Source organism: Oxyura jamaicensis, chromosome 7, assembly GCF_011077185.1.
Source record: "Oxyura jamaicensis isolate SHBP4307 breed ruddy duck chromosome 7, BPBGC_Ojam_1.0, whole genome shotgun sequence".
Lineage (NCBI taxonomy): Eukaryota > Metazoa > Chordata > Aves > Anseriformes > Anatidae > Oxyura > Oxyura jamaicensis.
This window is the reverse complement of record NC_048899.1, coordinates 10,192,896-10,216,265: the sequence shown is the minus strand read 5'-3', so window position 1 is coordinate 10,216,265 and position 23,370 is coordinate 10,192,896. Positions and strand designations below refer to the sequence as shown.

At 44.3% G+C, this 23,370-nt stretch overlaps 1 protein-coding gene across 5 annotated transcripts in view; it reads right to left on the bottom strand.

Moving 5' to 3' along the window:
* Positions 1 to 7,736: 7,736 nt before the first annotated feature.
* Positions 7,737 to 23,370, bottom strand: part of MAP3K20 (mitogen-activated protein kinase kinase kinase 20) — a 90,981-nt gene continuing 75,347 nt past the window's right edge. For 4 of the 5 annotated variants that reach the window (XM_035331159.1, XM_035331160.1, XM_035331157.1 and 1 more), the window contains exons 17-20: positions 16,024 to 16,140; positions 14,451 to 14,525; positions 13,227 to 13,377; positions 8,787 to 9,460 (exon numbers count right to left, since the gene is read on the bottom strand). In XM_035331159.1, coding sequence (XP_035187050.1) covers positions 8,787 to 9,460; positions 13,227 to 13,377; positions 14,451 to 14,525; positions 16,024 to 16,140 — 1,017 coding nt within the window. Of the gene's footprint in view, positions 9,461 to 13,226; positions 13,378 to 14,450; positions 14,526 to 16,023; positions 16,141 to 23,370 lie in introns of all 5 variants that reach the window. The other variant, XM_035331158.1, reaches the window with a different exon arrangement.

Here is a 23,370-nt window from a genome sequence, read left to right as displayed (position 1 = left end):
AGTAATAACAAAACACCATAAAGTAATAAAATAATTATTAATTAATAATAATAAAACCACCACACAACTGCCGGTTTTCAGGGGCCAGGCTTGTTCTCACCACATGTCCCCCGTATCCTCACCCAAGAATAGGATGGGGCCTCTACACCCGCAGCCCCCAGGGCCTCTGCATGCCACTTGCCCTGTGAGGCCCCTCCATCCGCAGCCTCTGCCTGGCAGACAAACACCAAACGGCGTGCAGGCTGTGCAGAATCCCACCCAGCAGCACGCAGGCTTTCCTGCATTTCCATCGTAGCTTCTGGGTTATTTGCCGGTTCACCAGGGCCGTGCAGCGTTCGGAGCAAAGTGATGGTGACAGCAGTGCGATAGGATTTTAGGGAAAAAAAAAAAAAAAAGAAAAAAGTTGGCTGTGTTACTCTGCAAACAAGATGTTACTTAAAGGCAGGCTGGAGGAAAATAAATCTCCAGTCACTGTAAACCATTTTATGTGACATTTGCAGTATCGCATTAAATCCAATACAGCTGCTACGCACAGCACAACAAGGCCCGCACAGCCGGTACTTGGCAGCGATAGGAACGGGAGCGGCCCCGAAGAAGCTGTTTGGGATTTGTGGCTCTGCTGTTTGCCGTCATCCTCCCTTTATCCTTGGCTGGAGTGGGGCTGTCCTCCAGGAGCTCTCCTGGCAGCAGGCAAATCCCCTGTCAGCGGGCACGAAGGAGGGAGGCCCCGCACGTGCGGCCCGCACGCAGACCTGCGCCCGTGTAAAGCGAACCGTGCATCGGTCCCAGGCCCGAGCCCGTCAGTAGGCTACCACACAATGGGGCACACGAGCCCTTGCCGAGGTTTTATATTTTCTGTGGGCGTGCTGCAAGCTGCCGTGTGAAAGCGTCTCCATTTTCAGCAAGCCCCTAATTACGCGCTTACCTGCACGGCACACAAAAGGCTGTGAGGGACAGCCGGTGGGAACCAGACACCAGCCCGCACACGATCCCACACTACACACAGATCCCACACAACCCACACACGGTGCTTACGGAGCTTTGCCTCCCAGGCAGTGTCATGCCGAGACCCCTCGGGGCAGAGGGGTGCTTCCCGAGCACTGGTGTGGGTTTATTTCTTCCTGAAAAATATAAAATACAACTACAAATACTACCCTATGTACACAGAAAAAGAGATCCCATTTCTCAATGACAGCAGCTCTTACCAACATTTTGTGTCAGGGTTTTACTAGAAAATAACCAACCTTCGCAGCTTTTAAGAGCATCGTATAAAATGTTATGGAGTACTGATGGGCTAGCTGAGTCCATGCTTCAGACTGCAGCTAATTTTCCATTTAATGCTTAATGGAAACAGCATTCTCCAAGAAACATATGTAATCAATTGGCTTTAAAATTTATCAACCAGAGCAGGGACTTACTGAGGAAACTGGCCAGGACATTTGAAATCCATTTGGCAGGGCAGGCAAAGGGGATCAGTGAGGGGCTGTTGACTTTCTTGCTAAGGCAGGAATATAAATCTCTATGTTGAGCCCTAGGTTGAGTGCAACCCCAAAAGGACACTCACTGTCACAGAGCAAAAAGGAGGATGGCCACTTTTGCAGATTTATACTTAGACCTCTGTCTGCATGCTTGCTGGACACCTGTGTCCCCTTGGCAGCTCTGATCTACCCTGGACTGCCTGGCGAGCTCACCCCTGGGGTGTTGCCAAGAAAAAGTCTGCTTTAAAATCTTGGCTTTCCTTGAAATGAGTTGTCAGTACATGGAAGCAGCACTTGGAAGATCTGCTAAGGAATTTGGCTGAAATTACAGAGGGGTGTGCAGTAGGTTCAGCGTGCAATGCTTTCTGTATCTGCCCAGGGAAATCGAACGTGATTCCTCCACATCGCCCTGCACATTTTGGCTGTCGGCATTGCAGTGAAGCTCTTCTCTCTGCCCACACTGTTCCCGGTGCCGCATCCATGGCTAAACACTGCACATCTTAACTATGGACAGTGCACTTTATGCTCCTTGTTTGGTTGGTTTTTATTTTTTTGTAGGCACAAGTATTTCAGCAGAAGGGGAGAGTACAGTTTCTCATGACAGCAGAGTACCAGTGGCACAAAGCAGTAACATATATCTCGGCTCCGCAGAAAAGAATAAGATTGCAGCCACTAATGACAGTAATTAAAAATTTCTGTAAGAGCTGTCCAATCACCTCTTCATCCGAGCAAATTATAGTGTGTTATTAAAACCGTTAGTGCAATAAAATTAAGCTAAAAACATTTTGCATTAAAATAATCAGACATTGATTTATGATGTAAATTGTAAATCGGTAACCTATAACACACTAATTGTTTTTCTCTCTCGTGAAAGGTGTGTTTCTGTAAAAGATCTGATCAGGCATATGTATTTGTTCAGATGTCACCCTCCAGTGGCTAACACTACCATACAAGATGTAATAAGGTACATAATCAGGTAGCCTGCTATTGATTGCAATACAGAACCCTTTTTCTTGTTGTTACACAGAAAAAGGAGGATGGCCACTTTTGCAGATTTAATTTGTAGTTGGACCTCTACATGTCTGCTGGACAAAAATTTTTATGAAGTGCTTTTTTAGCTTGACAGTGTGCTCTGATATGTAGAACCCCAAGATCTGTTAAAAAACAACAACAAAAATAGTGTATTTAAATACTTAGTGCGTATAATCAATCCATAGCCAAGACCACCTGTACCAGCTCCACAAAATACCTTTGCGATGCAGTTAGTATCTTTTCTACTTTTCCTCTCTCCAAAGAAATATATATATATATATACATATTTTGCTTTTTAATTTAATGGGTTTGTATCTCCTTGTGCTTTGCTGCAATTTCCTTATTAGTAAAAGCTGGGTGCAAACACATCTTGCATGCTGAATTGAAGGTGGTTGTGTCTGGTCCTATTTGATACTGTGTTTTTTCAACCTAAACTGGCAAGGCCATAAAAATGGAAAGAATAAGAGAAGGAAAACCAAAGGAATAAATACAGCCCAGGGAGAGAAAAAGTGCTAGTTGATAAATGCCTCTAGGAGCCTGTATTCATCAGCACCCTCAGAGAATGGCTGAAATGTGGTCAGTTTTGATGGAAATCTTAATGATTATTCCAAGTACACGTCGCAACAGATCATTCGGAGCCCAGGGCATTGTGATGCACATTATGGAGTGTAATTACAATGCTCATTTGAGTATCCTGTAGCCATTCCACAAAATACATAGCAAAAAATTGTTGATCAAAAGTAGCTGCTGTTAATATGCACTAGCCACTTTTAAAAGCTCAAGATCCCAGCCCTTTCACTCTTGGGCTTCGATTTATATTTCCCTTTGAAAACACAAAATAGATTAAGTCACATCATAAAGAAATTGCTTACAAAATGTTCTGCAAATGCATAACTGTGGGAAACAAGAGGCTATCAGAAAATAATCAAAATTGCTTACTGCACTCTGTTTTTTTTGCCCTTTTCATATAAGCTTTACTGTGAGTGTTGATTTGCGTCGCCTCCACCAGCCCCCAGCAAAAGGCGGCTGCTGGGAGAGGATGGGGGCCGGGGGGGGAGGACAGACAGTGGCATCGCCTTCTCCCTGGGACTGCTTGTCTGGCAGCTCCCTTGGGATGGGGGGTGAAGGGGACGTGCAGGAAGCCCCCCCAGGGCACACCTCAAGGTTTCAGGCCCTTCATGTGCTTTTTCGCAGCGTGAGGAAAATGCTGTCTCTGCTGTAGGTAGCCCTGACCTTTCTTGCCGAGGCAGGAAAATAAATCTGTTATGTTGAGCCCCAGGTGTATTAAGCCACTTTGTGCTGCACCGTGTCCGTGTGTGTAGTTCAGCCATCGTCACCTGCACAAACATTTCATCAAGTTCCGCAGAGGAGGCACCGACCCCCGGGGCTCTCAGCCACCCCGTGCTGCCGCTGTCCTCTGAGAGGTACATCTCAAGTGCCCTGTGTTTGCACCTACTAAAACACGATCTTGGCAGACCCTTATTAGTGTTATTGCCATAATAGACTTCTCCTCCATAACCTCTAACTTTTTGCAACAGACTGGCTTGAACTGCTAAGCCTTGGCACTTCATTAGATAAGAAAATTATGTAAAAATCCCTTCTATGGTGGACACATATACAGAAAATAATGTTGTCAGATGTAATTTTCAGAGGTAGAACAGCTATTTGGCTCCATTTTAAGTGAAGTGAGATGTCAGGAGGTCTCTCGGTTTGGGTTTTTTCCACAATTACAGAAGCAACTGCCTGTCTTTCCCAGCCTAAAGTAATAATAATAATAATAATTAGGTCAAAGTGCGTTCACTAGCAAAATCAAAAAAATCAAGTGTTCATCTTTGATTCACAGCCCAGTATTCTTGGCAGCAAGTTTACAGAAGGTCCTGAAATACTTGATACTTAGGGTTTGCTCCTCAGCAGCACTGGCTGAGGAGGAACATGGTATGGGGAGCCCCAGCAGGGGATTGTTACTTTGAGTAGGGATGAGGTGGACGCAGAGACTTTTGGCAACTTCTGCTCCTTAAATCAGCTTAGCAATCTCATGGCGAGTGCACGGGGTCTTGGTGCATACCACAGAGGGTAGCATTGCTGTCAGATAACGCTGATTACCAGAAAACATTCAGTGGCAGTGAGTTAGGAAGAGCAAAATTACAACAGACAATATTTTCTATAAAAACAACAACAACAACAAAAAACAATGTTTGGTTTGAAGGGCATCAGATGAGACCAAACCTATCCTGTTGGCCTGCCCAAACTTGTCAGGACTCAAGGAATCAGTCCTGGTGTGTTAGAATTCTGCTCAAGCAGGTGGGGAGAGGTGGTCCATGGAATGGGGTTTGCTGAGTACTTGGTGCCAGAGGGAGGACCACTGCAAACATTTGCAGTGACTACTGACTTCCAGGCAGATACTCTCTGAGACAGCAGCAATTAATGTCAGGAAGAAAAGGAAATGGTATAGTGAGATTGCTGTGCTCTCACGTTGCATGGCATGGTCCAGAAAGGCTAAATATCACGAGTCTTTTTGTTTTTCTCATATCCTTAGGTATGTGGGAAACACAAAAAGTTAAAAATAGACATGCTTAAAAAATTGAATTATACTGTTTGTTGGCAGAGAGCAATAAGTATCAGCATCATTTTTTTTTTTCCTCATGCCGCAAGCACATCAGCAGCTGGGGGAAGCCCTTACAGTTTCAGAAACCAAGGTCCATGATGCTGAGGTTAACCTGCTCTTCCTGCCTGAGCTGAGCACAGCTTCCTCCCTCCCAACCTGCTGGCAGCCAAGAGCCAACTGCCGTGGAGAGATACTGCTGGTCACACCAGAAGCTTTCTGCAATGTCTGGCATCCAGAGGGCACTGGGCAACTCTTGCAGCTCCCAGGAGAACTGGTTCCAAACACTGCAAAATGAACAAACAGATCCTGTGTAAGCTCTGACAGCCACAGCCTCACACATTCATTAAAAAAAAAAAAAAAAAAAAAAAGTATCTGATTTAGTAAACAAGCTCCCCCATTGCATACAAATATTCACTTTGGACATCCACTTTTGAATTTTTCTTACGAATTCTCCACAATTTTTCACCACCCAGTATAGCAGACATCGCAGAGCTGGCTTTTTGCAACTCACAGTATTTTAAACTGGAAAGGGAAAATGTGAGTCCCTCAAGGGGACTTAAAAAACAGCGACGTCAGTACACAGTGATATGAAAACCTTGGGTAAGTAGAGCCAGGAAAACAAGGGTTGTCTCCATAGCACTGAGGTATGCCAGTTGCAGAGGCAGATGTGGAAGTAGGCCGTAGCACCCCCACAGATATGTGCATGGATGGAGGGCAATGTGTCTAGTTCCTAGTGTGCAAATCTAGACATAGCAGTAATTAAATGTGCTTTGTTTTAAAAGATTTATGAGAAAAAAAAAAAAAGCATCTCCTTTTCGAAGAGCAGAGATTTGTTGAGGTGTACTTGCCAAAGACATTCCCAATTTCTATATTGCTGCGCATGGCCTTGTAGCCAGCAGTGGCCACATGGTGGTAAAACATGGATATAAATTCCTCAGCTTCACAAAGTACTAGGGGTGAAAATGTAAGCACATTTTGCCTTATAATGAATTATTACCAAGTCAGGGACTAGACATGGTGAGAGTGATACGGTGGAAAACTAGATCTGGCAGAGACTTTTTCACTTGAGCAGGGTTAAGGGGAAAGACTGTATATGGGAGAACATATGAAGTGTATTTTGTAATTTAAAATAAAGTGTTCACACTTGAAGCAGGAACTGTATGCAAATTATTCCAATATGAGGGTTTTTAGAAATTTCAAAAATTGTCACTGAGTGATTTATTTATTGCTGTTTTAATACAAGAACAGCTTTGGTGCCATGGTTTGAGGCACGTGCTAGGTATGAAGATTTTTTTTTTTTTCCACAAGATCACTTACTGTTGCCCTAACCAGCAATTCTGGTGCAGCAAAAGGATTTCTAATCAGTCACTATTGCATGATTGTTTAATTTTAAAAGGCGTGATCAATACCATCCGCTCCTCCTTTAAATGCTAATGAACACTTTAATACAACAGATGTGGACAGACAGTACACTGCAGATTAAAATTAGGCACAGCATTAAATTGCTTACAAACAGCAGCACAATCCTTCTGGACATCTTGATAATCAACCACAGGCAGCTGATAAATCTTGAATTGCCACCACCAGCCCACAGCGTCTGCTGGGTAGGGCCTTTTTCTCAGGCTTGTGCAACTACAGCTCCATCCTCATTACCCTGGAAGTGAAAGGTACCCTTCCAAATTTCTTTCTACAATTTGTGCTGGCCCAACCACGAAGTAAGATCTCAGTTCCTGAGGTGCATCTCAAAATTTTAATAACATGAGCATGTTTCTAGCAAGTACTTTCAGGTGTGGTTACTGTCAGCTGGTATCCTACAGACCTTCTCGGTCATGGTAAGAAATGTTAGGGAGGGACCCTTGACCTGGACAAAATCCCAGTCTCCTGCTGCATAGTGTCCAGTGGTAGATTTTCCACATCTCCCTAATTAGTTGTCAGATTCAGTAAACCAGGGTCAGAAACTGGGGTAGTGACCAGCTTCAAACAGTTTGAAGCTGTTAACAGTTTTGTTATCAAAGAGCTTCACATGCAGCCCCACCTAATTCCAGGTAAAGCTTCTTGTATTTTGTTTGGTTTGTTTTTCCTGCTCTTAGCTGTTGTCAGGGGAAAAGGTGCTTAAATGACAGAGCTCCAGCTACAGCAACCCATTATCAGTAGTCCACTCCATTGGATTTGGAGGACCCTGTCCCATATTCATGAAATATGGTTCCCACTTCACTCTGCTAGGTATGGGGAGACCCATGGTGGGGCCCAGCCCTCATCGGGACTGCTGAGAATCAGAAAGAGGTGAAATACATGTACTCGGGTGACATTCATGTGAGGCAGGGAATTTACATGAACTTCTGACTGTCCAGTGATGTGGCAGTGGTTGATGGGGGCTCTTCAAGGGTGACACGCTGGCATTGCTTGCAGTTGCATGCCAGTGAGCACTGCTTGGCATAGATGGTGATCTAATACATCACTCAAAGTCATCTCTAATTTACAGTTTCTTGCCTTTCAGAGAGTATCATGCATTGCTTTGGGTTCATCTTCCTTTATCTGTTTTTTCCTTTTTTTTTCCCCTCTAGTATCTTGGGAAACCCTAACTTTTTTTTTTTTTTTTTTTTTTTTTTTTTTTTTTTTTCTTCCCTGTTTAATTGTGTGAAATCAACTTGGAGTGAAAAGGCCAACAAGGAACTTTCTGAAGACAAGTGAGTCTACAACTGTGTCTTTGTTCTCAGTGGAGCTAAAGACCACATTAATCACAAACTTTGCTGACCTTGTCTTTACTACCCGAAGACTGAAAGACAAAAGTAACGCAGCCTGGCCACATTTAAAAATTCAATTAAAAAACACCTGCTGCCCAGGGATAAACATTATCATAGACCTCAGAGGGGTTTGATGTATCTATTATAAAGGCAATGTCTTGTTCTCCCTCCTTCTTTTTTTTTTCAAAAACATAAAAACCTTTTTTTTTCTCCTTCTGATTACGACAACTGTGTGTGTCACAGTGTCTGCTCTGTGGTGTCTGATACCTGATGTCTGGGTTTTAACAAAGAGAGAGGTGAGAAAACCCTGAAAGGGGGTGACATGCTGGAAGTGGAGAAGTGAAGTAACTGGACTGGACCTGAAGAAAAATCTCTGTGTTCCTGTTTCTTCTGATTATGATGGTCTGACAAAAATATTACCTCCTCCTACAGCCCTGGCAGAAGAAGATTGAATAAAGTATGTGGAAACTGCTCAGAGACAGGCTCAACATCAAGAGAAAGAAGCAAGGAGAGGGGAGAGGTAACAGCACAACTCATTTTCTACAGATGAAATGGAGAGCTTTTCATTATGGCACGTGGCTGTGTCTTACTGATTTTATTATTGAAATAATAAGCAAATTAGTGCATATCCAGTCAGCTAGGAACATGAGCAGCTGAAGGGAGGGGAGGCAACCAGACTAAATTCATCAGTACTGGGAGGGAAGAGATCCACCATGCCGAGGACAGGTGTGGCGGTTCCTCCCGTCCGCCGTCCGGCTCTGCTTGGCGCCGTGCAGCTGGCCGGCCCAGCGAGGTAGTGTCGTGGCTTCAGTGCAGTGTGCTGAGAGCTGGAGCACGTCAAGTAGAAGCACGTGTCGTCTCCCAGCCGAGCGTTCAGTGAAATAAGAGGGGCAGCTGGCTCTGTCATAGCTCGCAGCCGATGCCCCCTCAGAACGTCCTCCGGCCCCGCCAGCTCCCCCTGGGCCTCTCCCTAGCCGGCTTTCCGGTGCTCTGCCTGTAGGGTTTCCTTGTGTTCTGCACCTTTATCCACCCTCCCTCGCTCACCCTGCCCTCCCCTTCGCCTCTCCTGGGCTCGCTCTCACCCTGCAGGGGCATGCCCGGGATGGCCTTGGGCCAGGGGGGGTTGCGGGAATACCTGCGGTGGTCAGGGGCCGGGGGTGTCGAGGAGGTCCTGTAGGCCCTGCCTGAGGTCCTGGGGGGCACCGGGGAGCTCGTCCCGCTGTGCCGCCCATCAGAGGAACTGCGCGAGTTGCCACTGTGAGAGGCATTCCTGGCCTTGCCCGTGGACCTGTCCCTCTCCGAAGCGGTGTCTGAGGCCGTGCTGGAGGTGCTGCTGCCCTTCGAGTTGAGGTGCAGATTTGACAGGTTTCTCATCAAACTGTGCGAGAGGGGAGAGGAGTTCCTGGAGTGGCTGATGGAGGTGAACTGGTAACTGACGGGACCGCGCGTCCGCCTCACTGCGGCGGCGTAGGAGTCCTGGCTCCGAAGGTAGGGCAGGTACTGCGTCATGGAGGTCGGGCTGTGGGGGCAGCCGTGCTGGAGGGACATGGCCTTGGCTATCTGGTGCATGCGCAGCGTCTTCATCCACTGGCTGTCGATGCCTGGCAGGGAAAGGAAAACAAGGTCGGCTTTGTGCAAAGTGCTGGAAAAACATGGTCTAGTTCATGTACGAGGTTAGGTAGGAGGTTTTCTCTCTCTGAGAACATCTACACATCTCCAACCAACATTTCCCTCCCAGCCTTGAAGAAAATAATTCTAGTTTTGAGTACATTCAACATGATGGACTTTTAAAATACTAAGTGATGCAGGTATATCTGATGCCCATGCAGATTATGGATTTTAGACTAGAAATACTTATTGGAGCATCCATTTGGCTGCGCAGGTGGGTTTCTACTCCCAAGTGCCTCCCAGAATTTTTAACTCAAAGAGGTTTTAAATATTTTTGCAATGTTCTTGGCAACCTCTGCAGATTCCTCCTCAGCTTTCACAATAAAAGAGCCTGGAGACCTCCAGAACAGGCATGGACTGTTCTGGACCATTGTGGCATTGCCCTCCACCCAGCATCGCTCCCAGACAGCACTGGGCATGCCGTTCACAATGACAGAGGCAGTGCAAACCGCTGCTGAACTTGCCAGACTCACCTCCCCTCTCTCCATTTTCTCACTATGATAGGCAGAGCCATTTTGTTTGTTGTTATCACTGTGAATTCAGAAGTCAATCTGCTTCACATACGTCACATAGTAAAGCCCAGCTGCACCCCACAGCCTCTATCCAGCTTCAGGCAGAAAATTTGGCTTATGTAATTTTGCTCTAGAGAGATTCTAATGATTTGTACTTAAAGATTACTAATATCATTCCTACAGGAAAGCATGGCCCTGGCAGCTTGCAGCAGGATAAACACAACTGAAATTTTATTATCCGCAGTAGAGGACTCCACCTCCTCTCTTGCTTTTTGCTGGTCTCCAGAGGAAAGACCTCCCCCACTGCAATGCTGCATCTGCCTGGGGAGTTTTGCAGGAGCTGGGTAGCAGCCCTGTCCTTGCTAGGTATTGCTCCTATTTTCTTCCATTCCTCCTGTCCCCAGACTTTGCTGAAATCCCAAGAGATTTAAATCACTTTAACTTAACATCAAATATCTCAAAAGGAAAATGTCTTTCCTGCCAAAGTGCAACTGGGACACCACCACAGCAGAGCACTCCAGCTGCACTTAGAGATGAACCTACTTTCACAAAAAGACAGGTGGGAATCAACTTCTCTATTCTTAACCTCCATGAAATTATTTGTTTCGAAAGAAACACACATGCTGAAGTGTACTTTCTATACATTGTCATCTCTGCCATTCCCCCACACCTTCCTACCAAGACTCTGGATGTAAAACACGGACTTCATAGATCTGGAAGCAGCTGGCTCAGGACTTAATTTTGGGTTTCTGTTTGCTACCATCTCTTAGGTGACCACCACATACCATGTGGGACCAGCACTAGCACTGTCCTACATGAGCGTTTCCTTTTGGCGCCCTCAGTCTCTGCTTCTTATGGGTGCCTGTGGTGCCTGGCCCAGAGACCAGCTGCCCAGCAGGGACTCCCAGTGTCACCTGTGGAACTGCCCCTTCCTTCAAGCCTCTCATGGGCTGGGGGCTTCTCCCTCATATGGTCTCTGAGCCACCAACTCTGTACACTGAATTAAATGCTCCACGCAGTAACCCATTGGGGTAGTGTCTTCACTGGTGGTTATTTTAGCTTCTTACACTGGTATTACCCTTACCTTTGTGCTTGGATTTGGTGGTGCTTTAAATCTGGGGTAGGTGGTCTGGTAAAGAAGACAGGCCAGAAGATTTGCTAGAGCTGAGGCACAGCCTTCACACTGGCTGGTAACCCATCTCCTCTGAACTGTGCCTATTCATTTGGGTGCTGACAATACATTAGTGACTTCGTGCAACTCCTCCAAGTGCCAGAGGGACAGACAAGCTCTCCCACCACTCGCCATAAAAAAATGAAAGCAGCTTGGCTTAGTGCAGCAGAGCCAACCTGTGAAGATACAACACCACACTTGGGTATGGCTGTATGGCTCATCACCCCAAAACTAGAGTAACCTGGATGACCATAGCTAATCTGCAGTGAAGATGGGTCTTTCAGGACATGCTCTGTTTCCCACCTTCATTTCAAAACAGTTGTGCTGCAAATGGATCAAGGTACAATTACTTAGGAATACGAATACCCATTTTGTGTCTGTAGTCTAAACCACCAGCACGCAATTCATGAGGCCACTCTTCTACATGTGGCAATAGTGCTACATAATTGGAGAAATTCACCCTCTGCTGACTGCTATCTTGTTACAGCTCCTGTGCTGCCCCTCAGCGACCCCAGCCCAAACATTTCTACAGCACTAATGTGAACTGGATCAGAAAAAAACCTGCTCTGGCTAACAAAATTTTTTACAAAAAGAACAGCATCTTTAAGATGTGAAGAAGTTTTTCCAAAGTCCTGTTCTAGAATAAGCCAGAACTGGATAACAGTAAGTCAGGGCAGGCCTAAACAGGCAGGTTGAGCTGTGGAAAAAGAGTTCACTGGGAAGATTTTCACTCCTCTTTACAGCAGAGCTGGCCATCAGGAGTGCCTATGGGGTCTGCCAGGCTGGCAGCACTTAACAAAACAGCACAATATCTAGAGGGGACTTGTCGTCCCTTCCCTTTCCCCGTCCATGTGCAGTTCTGAGGCTACAGCCTTGGTATATGTCCCCCCACTGCAAGAGTGCTGGCTGCAGCAAGAGTAATCTGCATCCACCCAGTTCTTCCAGGAGGCACCCATATCCAAGCACATTTGTGCAAAGCTGCCTGCATGCTGGGTGGTCAAGAGCAGGAGGAAAGAGCTGACTGCAGTACTTCTGCTGTCTTTGGATTGCAGGGACAGAATGCCAGCATGCTCTTCAGACAAAAGCTGCTGAAAGCACTGGCTTCCAGAATTCCCAAAAGGGCTATGGAAAACTCCATTCTTCCCAACAGATGGAGGGTAGAGATGTAAGAGATTGTCTTCTTTCCCAGCAGATGCTTTGCAGACATTCTGATCAAGAAACACATCTTCTTCAAGGGCACAGCTACACAGATAATTACAGTATCCTATCTGTGCTCTCAGTCCAGTCCCAAAGCTGATATGAGTGCATCCATGCTGGTAAGTCCTGCCTCGCCGGTGGACACATGGTGACAGCTTTGCGCTGGTGCAGCTGTACGGCCCTGAGCTGGAGCTGGATTGCACCACAGCAGCTCCGAGCACAGAGCAACCAGCCTACGAGATAGCAGGAGCCAAGTACCTTCAGCAAGGTTACCGTTCATATGCTGAAGTTTGTGTAGAGGAGCGGCATTTCTCTTGGGAAAAACATTTTGTCCAGTATTCAGATTAACTATTTTGACTAAAAGCTGGAGAGTTTCATGTTCCCCTGGATCACTGATGTGTTGTATTTAAAGCTGCTTAATAACAGAAAATGTGAAGCATTTGGGGTTTTGGAGGAGAAGGATCTGTGCTGTTGATGTGCTACAGCAAGTGACTACAGCAGACCACGGATTTGTAACTAATTGCCATGGACTGCTTCCAGCATGCTTTCTATTGGAGCACACACGTCATCTCTCTTAAATCACACTGCGATATAAAACATGTTACTACCTAACATTTAGCCTTTAAGCTAAGTCATACATGCCGGGATGCTCCTGCATGCATCTATGAGGACATCACAGGGACCACAAAGCCAGCTGAAGCTACAGGATGGTGCTCTGCAGTTGGACCAGAATAATGGCACTGACTTTGTGCTGTTTTCCACATGTATGCTTTGCCCATGACAGCAATAAAGGTAGGCAGTTTGTTGATAGCGACTTACTTGAGTCAGACCTGCTCCGTGAATGCCCCTCCGAGTTGGGGAGTGAGGTCTGTATCATGAGCTGTACTGCCTCGACCTCATCCTGCACTTTCGCCTTGCTCCAGTGGATAGCTTGGACATGCCTGGTGGTTTTGGGAGCTCTAACGTCGCTCTGCTCAGGAAGGACACAACACACATGAGGACACAAGGCACAAGGACGCAACAATGCACAACCCACTACACTCTCCTAACAGGGAGCTTCCACTAATGCCCAGGCAGCAGCAGCACTTTGAATATCGAGTTTGTTTTACAAAATCACTTAGCCAGTTCTCATGTATTTTTAGCCCCAGAATAATTTTGGCTGGTATTTTAAGATTATGCTAAAAATGTGGTAGTGAACAAGTATTTCAATTCACATACAATGTGGAGGAAAGATCTGAAGGCATTCCTCTACAAATACAAAAAAAGGTATTTTACTTGTCATATTAATGTGAACATCACATAGGCAGTGCTTGCTAAATGAAGTAGCAGGTATTTTTGCAGGGGAATCTTCCACATTTACTTTGCTGGAATATCAAGTTCAATTACAGGCCTATGACTCCTGTGAGAAATTCCAGGCTGAAAGAACCTAGGGTTATTGTGGCAGCAACAGAAAACTACTGTTCTTCATATTTGAGACAAGCCAAAAAGTTCCAGCATTTCCCCATCTGTCCATCAGTGTTTGAATCCTTGCTCAGGACAGAGCTGGAATCTTGATTATTAGCCTCAGTGTGAAGCACAGCATTGGTCTTCATAAAAACACTTTTGTAAGTAACCACAAACTCTCTTTAAACAGGTTAATTTCTATCACAGTACATGGTTAAATTGTCTTCTGGATTTTATTATTACTATTTTTTACTCTTGACTTATCATTCTCTTTCTCCTCCTGTTGCTCCTCAGCTCTCCTAATTAGAACTTCACTGAAAAGGCAAAAAACAGTTTCCAGGTAATGCAAGCACACTGACCGTCACACCTCAAGCAAAAGTTTTTGTCCTTAACAAAAAGAGCTGTTCAGCCAGCTGCCTGAGGACATAAGTCTCTGTAAACCTCTTTCAGCTTTTGCTCCAAACTTTAGATTTTACAATTAATTACAGGGTGATGAGACTTGATTATAGGATACAAAGGAGCCAGAGGATGCTATTTTCACATCTCCCATGCAGGTTTTATCTTGGATGAACATTTTTTTGTTTGTTTCTTAGCACTTACCTCATATGTAACTACATATTCTACAGACTGGTGTTCTTCTATCCCCACAATCCACTTCTCCATAACAAATGGGGGCTGAAAAAAACATGGTGGAAATTTTACAAGGTGCTTTTCATCTCCTGACTTGATGCTGAAACACCCCAAAGATATTTTCAACTTTTGCCATTTTTCAACCTTTTCCATATTGTTAACACCAATACTTTAAAAAAAAATAATTATGAGACAAAGCAATATATTTTGATTTTTTTTACTTCCTTGTTTACAAAAGGAAACTGAGAAGAGATTTCCATAGCTGACTGTAAATAAGAGAACATGGAATATTTTCATGGTAAATCACACTTTTTCATTTTTATGCATGCACAATTTTTTGTGGTAGACTTCCAAAGACCAGCAAGAACAAATACCTAAAGATTCTTGGAGATAGTCCCTGTCAGACAACAAAAATGTTGAAGTATGTTAAAAGTTAATCTTATTGTATCTGGTGATTGTTTTGTTTAACATTAAGCCTTTTATTTTTTAATAAAATGTCCAGGATGTTCTGAAAAATGTTCTGAAAATTAAGCAGAAAGCTATCATGCAATGAAATAATAACAATAAAATCACAACAGTGAAGCTCCAGAAATCAATAACTGTAACAATAGTAACAGCAAGAATTAAATATGAGAATCCTTTCTGCCTAAGACACATATTTTCATATCTTCCCTAAAATTCTGTTGAGAGTATGCTTTTTAGTTTTTCCTTCAGAAAACAAACAAACAAAATTTGGCAAAAACAAACAAAAACAGTTAAAAGCATTCAGGAGGGTTTTTTTGGTTTTGGTTTAAATCAGTGCACATTAGAGCAGCGTTCTAACTGGTAATCGAGCTGTATATTTTTTCATTTATTGTGTGAGCTATTATCAAGTGGAGCTTATTAATAAAAACAAACAATTAAAATAACAATAAACAGAATGTCCTGAGCATTAACAAAGCTTCCGTTGGTTATGGTAAAAGCAGTCTAAATGCTGGCTGGTAAATACTTACAGGCAGGTTCTGAAATAAGGTAAATGCCCAGTGACACTGAATTGCAGATGTTCAGGGCTGTACTGCCTGTGATCAACATGTTGATGGGTTTCAGTCTTTGGCACCCATCATTGCAAGAAATAGGGAGTTTTAGAAACATGTAAAAGTTCTAAAACCATGTCAAAAAAAAAATGAGAAAAAAAAAAACAGACACTACATGAATTTTCAAACTGGAACATTTAAATCACTTTCTCTTCTTGAAAAGGAAAGTAATTTTTGAACATTCTCATCTTTAAAAGGGGTAATAAATTCAGAGGATATAACATGGAATTAAAACAAGAAAATATAAATTACTTCCTTCTCTTATTTTTCTACTGTTAGCATTATTGTCAGCTTAAAAGAGAACCAAAATACCTAGCTCCTATTATGATACAAATCTGTTTAAAATGTGCATTTTATGTAAAAGCTGTCAAGAGACTGAGCTTCCACAAGCACAAAAGTCGACTGCTGTGGTATTTTAATGTCTTTGTTTGAGATCTGTGAATTCATGAAAGCTTTAAGGCTGTAAATACCTTTGTCATCTTTAAAACCTCTACATCAGGTAGGTTAGTGTTGAATGTCACATCTTTTATGTAGGTTATTGCAATTTCATCCCCGTCCATCTCCATGTACATTTTCCATTTACAATCCTATGAATAATAAAAACAAAGAATGTTGGATTGTTAGAATAATAATAATAACAAAAACACAAAATGAAACAAAACCAAAAACCAAGACTAACCAAACCAAACCAAATCCTCTCCATGCAGGGAAAAAAAAAAAAAAAAAAAAAAGGCAATCAACATATATATATTTCAGGATATGCACTTTTCCAGTGAAAGTGTTGCTAGTGGAAAACTCTCTGTTTCTCTGGCTTGCTCCCTGCTGAGCTCACCCTGAGAGACAGTTTCCACGCTGGCAGGTCTGAGGATGGTGGCACTTCACCCACCAGCACAGATAGCCCATTTGAGCAGGAGGCGGGAGCTCTGCACACCCATGTGGCAGCGGGGGCACAGCGCACCCATGGGAGCCATCACCCGGTGTCACAGCCAGAGCTGGCAGCCAGCCCTCGGGACATCTTCCTGGTGAACCTGGGTACGAAGGACCAAAGGGTCTGTGCAGTGCCATTAAGACAGTTGCTCAAATAATGGGCAAGAGGATGAGCTGGTTGTTGCAGCGCAATTATTTCAGATCCCAAGTGCCCGGAGAGGCATGGAGCATCCTCAGCTCCCCCTCACCTCCTGCAGCACTGAACAGTAAGGGAGCTCAGCTTAGAAAATAAGTCTAACAGACCAAAGCAATGAAAGGCGTCTTTAAGCAATCCCATGAGCTGAACACGGGGCCACCATGCAGCGCTTTGCACAGGTTTGAGCCTGCAAGAGGTTGATGGCTCCAGCTGCATCGTGCAGTATATCTGGTGTGGAGTAAGCACTGGGACCAGAGGCCCTGCCCACGGCCAAGGAGGCTCCCACTGGGGACAGCAGGCTCTGGGGACTGGGACCTGCTCAGCAGGTGCTTTTGGGATTTGATAGTGTCCAGTGCACTGAGCTCCTCCAGAAATCAGTCCCATGAGGGACAAAGGATGGCTGCAGTGAAGCAGGGCATCTCCATCTCTGTGCAGCCAGGCCGGGGACTGCCCTTTGCAGAGGCAGGAGGCCCTGCAGATGTGCCGGGGTTCAGAAGGGTCCCATGTGTCGCTGGCCAGGCAGGTGCAATCTCAGCATTTGCGGGAGGCAGTCATCTCCTTAACGCTGCTCAAAAAATGCAAAAACTTTCAACGAGGACACAGATGGCCACCTAGGGCCAAGGGCTGGCATAAGCTGTTATTTGCACACACAAACGTACAGCAGCCTAAGAGATATCCGTTTGTACATGCGATTATCTGCTAGTGTTTGCACGTGCATCTCTCATAAACGTAGGAGCTCAGCCCTCAGAAGTCTCAAAGCTTTCAATCAGGCATTGAATTGGCAATTCCAAGATAAAAGAAAACTGGAGTATAATCATTTCCGAACCACAAAACAAATTGTGCTTATGAAAGCATTTGGCCCTGTGTGTCCATCTGTCCCCATTGAAAGCTGCTGTATTTTATGAGGAGAGTGGACGTGCGGGTGTTTTTTTGCATCGCCCTGGCGAGCAGTGGGTACTGCAGTCTGGTGGTCAGGGCACTGGCCCAGGGCTCGGATGCACCAAGTTCAACTTCCAGTTCTGCCATCATTTTCCTGCACGACCTGATAAGGTGCTGGAGACACTCTGTGCCTCCACTTCCTAACCACAGACCACATCACTTTCCATGTCCTCTTTCTGTCCTGCAGCTTTGGGCTGTGGGCTCCTCTGGGGCTATGTCTCTTCCCAGGTGGGTAGGTGCAGCATGCCGCACTGGCCCTGATGTCAGCCGAGGACTGTACATGCTATGTGACTGAACAACAGCAGTGGAGCAAGCTGCCTTTGACTCCCCCTCGCCTCTCGAACTGTGCTCCTCTTCCTCCTTGCCAGACTTTTTTTTGCAGGATTTCCTAAATTTGTGCTACCTGGATTCCCTATTGCAGACCTAAACTGAGATTAGAGACAAGATGCTTGGTGACATTTATTAGTTTCACAAAAACACCTCAGCCAAGTGAAGAACAAAACGTTGCCATAAAACACTACCACTCAGCTAATTCAGTGCATCTCCTGCTGTGAGCCAGAGCCAAGCACCATCGCCAGAGCTGTTTGCTGCCTTGTGACAGGGCTCCCGCACCTTCACGGCTCAGGGTTTTGTGCTCCATACAGACCAAGTCTGAAAATACAAGCTTGCTTCAATAAGCCACGTAAATCAAACTCCCATCTTTAAAGACAAGGCTGACAGACTCTGTAAATACAGGGTCTGGCAGGCAGTGGGCACCTGCCAGTGCCCGGCCCCTTGCCGGATCAGCCGTGCATGCAGGAGCCCTCTCCATGCGGTAACGAATCAGGCTGTCCCACGCAGCTGTGGATGCACAAGCCTTGCACAAACGCCGCCTTCCCCTGCTACAAGCCACAGCTTCAGAGGCAGAAACACGCTCACCCGTCCTTAAAATCCAGCCCCCACACCTTCCATCCTCCTCGGAGTCCTCTCCAGGCATACCGCACAGATACTGAAAGAGCAAGTAACAGTGCTAAATGTGTGCTCCCTGCTCACATGAAAATGTGTGTCTCGTTTTATTTGGGAAGATTTTCACTTTGCACTTTTGTAAAATTGTCAGCAGATTGGGGGGGGGGGGGGGGGGGGGAGAATAAAAAAAAGAAGAAGAGAGAGAGGAGAGGCTGGCAAAAAAAAAAAAAGATAGAAAAGAAAAGAAAAGAAAAAAAGAGAGGGAAGGAAGAAAGGAAAAGGATGGAGAAAGAAACAAGCTTGGTGCCTTCTGAATCAAGATTCTTGGGAAATATCTAAGATAAGTAGTTGGCTACTTTTCTTATAAACTTATTTTGCTCGGCCACACAGGAAATAATGCTAGATATGTGACCTCAAAATGGGGCATATTTTCCTGTTTTCCTACTGATTTTTAGGTTCTTATTTAGCCATGAATAGGAGAGAGATGCTCAACCACATAAGCAAATATTTGGCTAGAATAACCAAGAATATGTATTTCAAATCTTTGATGAATTGGAGCCAAAAGATTTCTTGGATCGAGAATACATTTAGTGCCAGACTTATGTGGGAAAATAATTTGGAAATGGCTTATTCAAAATGTCTGGTTGGTAAATATACATACACAAGGTGCTTCAAAGAGATCTCCCTGGACATCTTGTAATTTAAACATCAAAGTATATCTCAATATTTACCTGTTCTATTTTGATTTAAATAATTTTAGCTTTTTGTTTTTTTAAAAAATAATAATTGAGAGGCACAACCAGTAAAACTCCGGGTGGAAAACATTTCTGAATAACATTTTGACAAAGCCACTAAATCAGCAGCCTCTGCAAATGACAGTGGAAGCAGAAAAGCAAATCACATATGTATTCTGAGCCACTTCTCATCTTCAAAACAGAAAATAAGAACACTTTAAAAATTAAGTCTCCTGCTTACTGCAGTGACGATACTCCTTTAACCCCATATGTACTAATGTCTGTAACAAAAACTGAAAGGGAAATGAAAAAGCTCAGGCACAGGCTTTAAACAACAAACATGTCTTCTGCAACAGCAGCTTCAAACTACTGCTGGGGAGACACCTCATTTTCCAAGGAGGCCCAAGTCCAGGATTCATTTTAAAATCAGCGGTTGCAATAAACTTTTTTTTTTTTGAATCCAGAAAAAAACAGAAACGGCATTGTAGCAAGCAACTGGATATTAGAAGAAAAGTAAGATGTAACACAAGATGAAACAAATATGAAAAAAAAATGTTGGTCATGCTGGTACTAAAAGTAGTAGCGTGTTGATTATTTAGGTCCCCAGAAGCTCCTTTACATTCTTAGCTATTATCTATCTCAGCTGCTGAAACCTGCTGTTTTAAAGGCATTAGAGTTGAACATCTAGTGACAGCACTTGGGTTATTTATCATTATGTATCACCCTGCTACACTATATTTTATTATTCTGGATTTAAAGGAAGATAACACAATTACGGTTAATTTGCTTCTCTTCTTTATATATATAGTGTCATGACCCACCACGGCTTTGTCCCATGAGATATTTTTAACCAAAAAGAAATCCACAAGAAACTCTCCCTAAAAATTCCATTAATAACCTCTTGTAGCGTGTATAGGTTGCAGGGTCTGGAACTAAGAATGTTTTAATCTCTTCAGCAAAACAATGTCTCATAATGATGTACAGGACTATTGCTGCACTGATGAAGAATCATACATAATTCAGCACCTTTCACTTGGCACCACTGTGATATCCTCATTAGCAGTGGCTCACAGTGGCTGTCAGATGGTGTCCATGCGAATGCAGGCATTATATTGTCTTTGAGATGTGCAGCTGCTTCCATGACACTGCCAGTATATAAAAACATGACGCCAGTTTGTTTTATTTAGTGCTAAACCTTCCAGTTTGTAAAAACAAGGCTGACACAGAGCCTGACATGAGGCAGTGAAAATAATTAGCTCTCATTTTCTCAGCCTCCTATTTCCTTCTCCCCGCTGTGTTCTCTTTCCACTAAACCACCACATGTCAGTCGAAATGGGAGGCAATTAGTGGGCTCATTTCAGTCCCCACAACTGTGCTGAAAAGAAAGTATTTATGATGGCACAATGAACAGCTGAAAGATTAAATAACATTTGCCTTTTGAAAAGAAAATGACTTCTAGCTAAATGGGCAATTTTTGATTATTCTCAAACAAGCTTAGAGTAGTTGGTTTTTAAAATACAAGAAAGGAAAATGAGTCATTTTTAGGTGAAAGAATCAAATAAAACTTGACACAGTAATGCAAATAACTGATGTTTTATTGCAAAATATGTAAATGTGTTATACCCTTAACAATGGCTCGTGTCTCAGGTCAGGGCAGGCTGTTGCCAGCCAGGCTCCAGCAAGGCAAGGTGGCTCTGCCGCCGGTTTTGTTTCACTCGTGAGGAAGAGAAAAACAGGGGCGGAGGGGAGGCTTTGCAAGAGAGACGCTCTTACAACGTAAAGAAACAAAGCGAGAAAAAGATGTGTTTACGTTGCCAGCTCGGCCTCCCAGAAAGCCGGAGCCCTTGCTCCTTGGCCAGGTAACAGGCCGCAGTAGGCTGGCGGCCGGCCTGAGGAGGCGCGGGGCCTTCCTCCTGCACACACTGCCAGCGCAGCCAAAGCACCCCACTGTGCCCTCAGGTAGACATGTGGCTGGACTTAAAATGTGGACATGTGGAAAACACAGGGCACTTTGGTGACCGCCACGCATGCCACTTGCAGCCCTGTTCTCCCGCGGGGCACTTCCCACCTAGCACAGGGGTAAACGTGCCGGAGCGGAGCAGGCGCTGTGGCCCCACCGACATATTTTTTTTTTTTCCTTAAGAAAGTATTTACCACTTTACTGACTGCTTATTAGAGTCTGAGCAAACCTATGAGAATGGCACACAAACACGGCCACTGTGCTGCTTGCATTGACTCAGCCTTTAGTATTGAGTGCCCTGAGGTTTAATGAGAGACAGGCTCTGGATGATGAGCTTTTGAGGTAAGGTTACATAACCCCACACTAGAAAGTCAAGCTACTTGCAAATATCTCAAGAAGGATGGGTCAGATAAAGACAGCAGGATACAACTGAAAAATAACAAAACTGAAATTTAAAATTTTAGACCTAGGCCACTGCTTTACTTTACCAGGTTTGTAGTGTGCCAGGTACCTTAGCAAACGAAACCAGTGACATTATACCACATCTGTCTAAACTAGGAATTAGTTGTAAGAAAGTAAATAAACATTTTATCAGTATCGGCACAGTGGGTGGGTGGAGAGGAAGAAGCAGTAGAAATGGCCTCAAACACTTGAAATCACAGGCCAGATACAACTATTTTAGTACTGTTTCGTCCTCTAGTGCCAGATTTTGCCAGTCCATGTTTCTCCACATGAAGAGTTGGTCAGAACTTCTCTATGAAGTAGCTTTAATAATATTATATGCACTTTTGCACTACACATTTAAATAGCAGCATTAAAATATATCTCCATCTGGATATTTGAGGCTAGAAAATAGTTCACACAGTGGATGTTTTGATGAGGCTCTGCTCCTTACCTTGTCAAATGGAGGGAGAGGGGAAAAATAAGGCAAAAATGGTGGGCCAACTTCAAGGCTTTGTGTCTGGACGTAGGTCAGGTTGTGCCACACTCGGTAAAAATGAAAACATTCAAAGGCATGGTGAAATATGCCTTTCTGAGGACCAAAAATAAAGAATGCATCAACAGGAGACAAAAAGACTGTGAACCATCCTTCTTAAGGTTGGATGATTCATCAGTGTGGAGCCGACACAGCTCAGACACCTTTCCCTGATTGGGAAATTTTAATGAGCCACCTAGGATGAGAAAGCCACTGAAAATTCCCTCTGCAGTTCTGCGAATCAGCTCAAGCCACAATTGCCAGGGTTTGTTTTTTACCCTCTTTGGTATCTTGGAGTTAATTGGTCCCCCCCCTCCCTTTTTTTTTTTTTAATTTGTGGAATAAAAATTCTTACAAAATGCCTAAAGCTATCACCTTTCAGCTCAGCGGGAACTGTGTATGAAAAGGTCATTAAAAGGAAGTAAATGGAAGTAACCACATAACTTGAACTACAAGAGTTGGAAGAGAAACCTCTAAAAACCAGGTTAGCTTTGCAGCTCTCACTCCTGATGCATTCAGAGAGCACAAAGGTCAACCAAGCTTTCATCACCTCCAAAGATGCAGCTAAAAAGGGAAGGAAACTGTAATGAAATGACTGCATCTATCAGCTAGTGGAAACCAACATAATCCCACTAAAGATGCAGTTTAAATTAGATAACAAATCTGCAGATGGTAAAGTTGCATACTGGGAAGTCAGTGTTTCCTTTAGCCTACAATGACTTGTGGGAGCTCAGCCCAGGAGAACAGGGCAGAGCCAGCCAGGGGAGAAACCCCCCCAGCACCAGCCATTCCCCTGTATAGCCCCCTTCCTGCTTGCTGCTCCCACTCCAGGTGAGCCGAACAACCTCTCCTGGTACACACAGCTCTAGCAGTCCACACATTACCTGGGGAACACACATCCTCCACTTGTAACCCAGATTTGAGCTTATTGCCTCTTTTTACTCATGGCTGAAACAGGAGAAATGCTTTTTAGATAGGCAGCCTGTTACGGGGGCTGATTAGGGCAAAGTTCCTCCGAGAAAATTATTTTTAAATTGATGCAGGACAGCTTTTTAGCTGCAAAGATGGTGGAAGGTATGATCCCAGGTGTTTCTGCTGACCTAGTTTTACAGGAACAGGCACCACTCTTATAAAAAAATG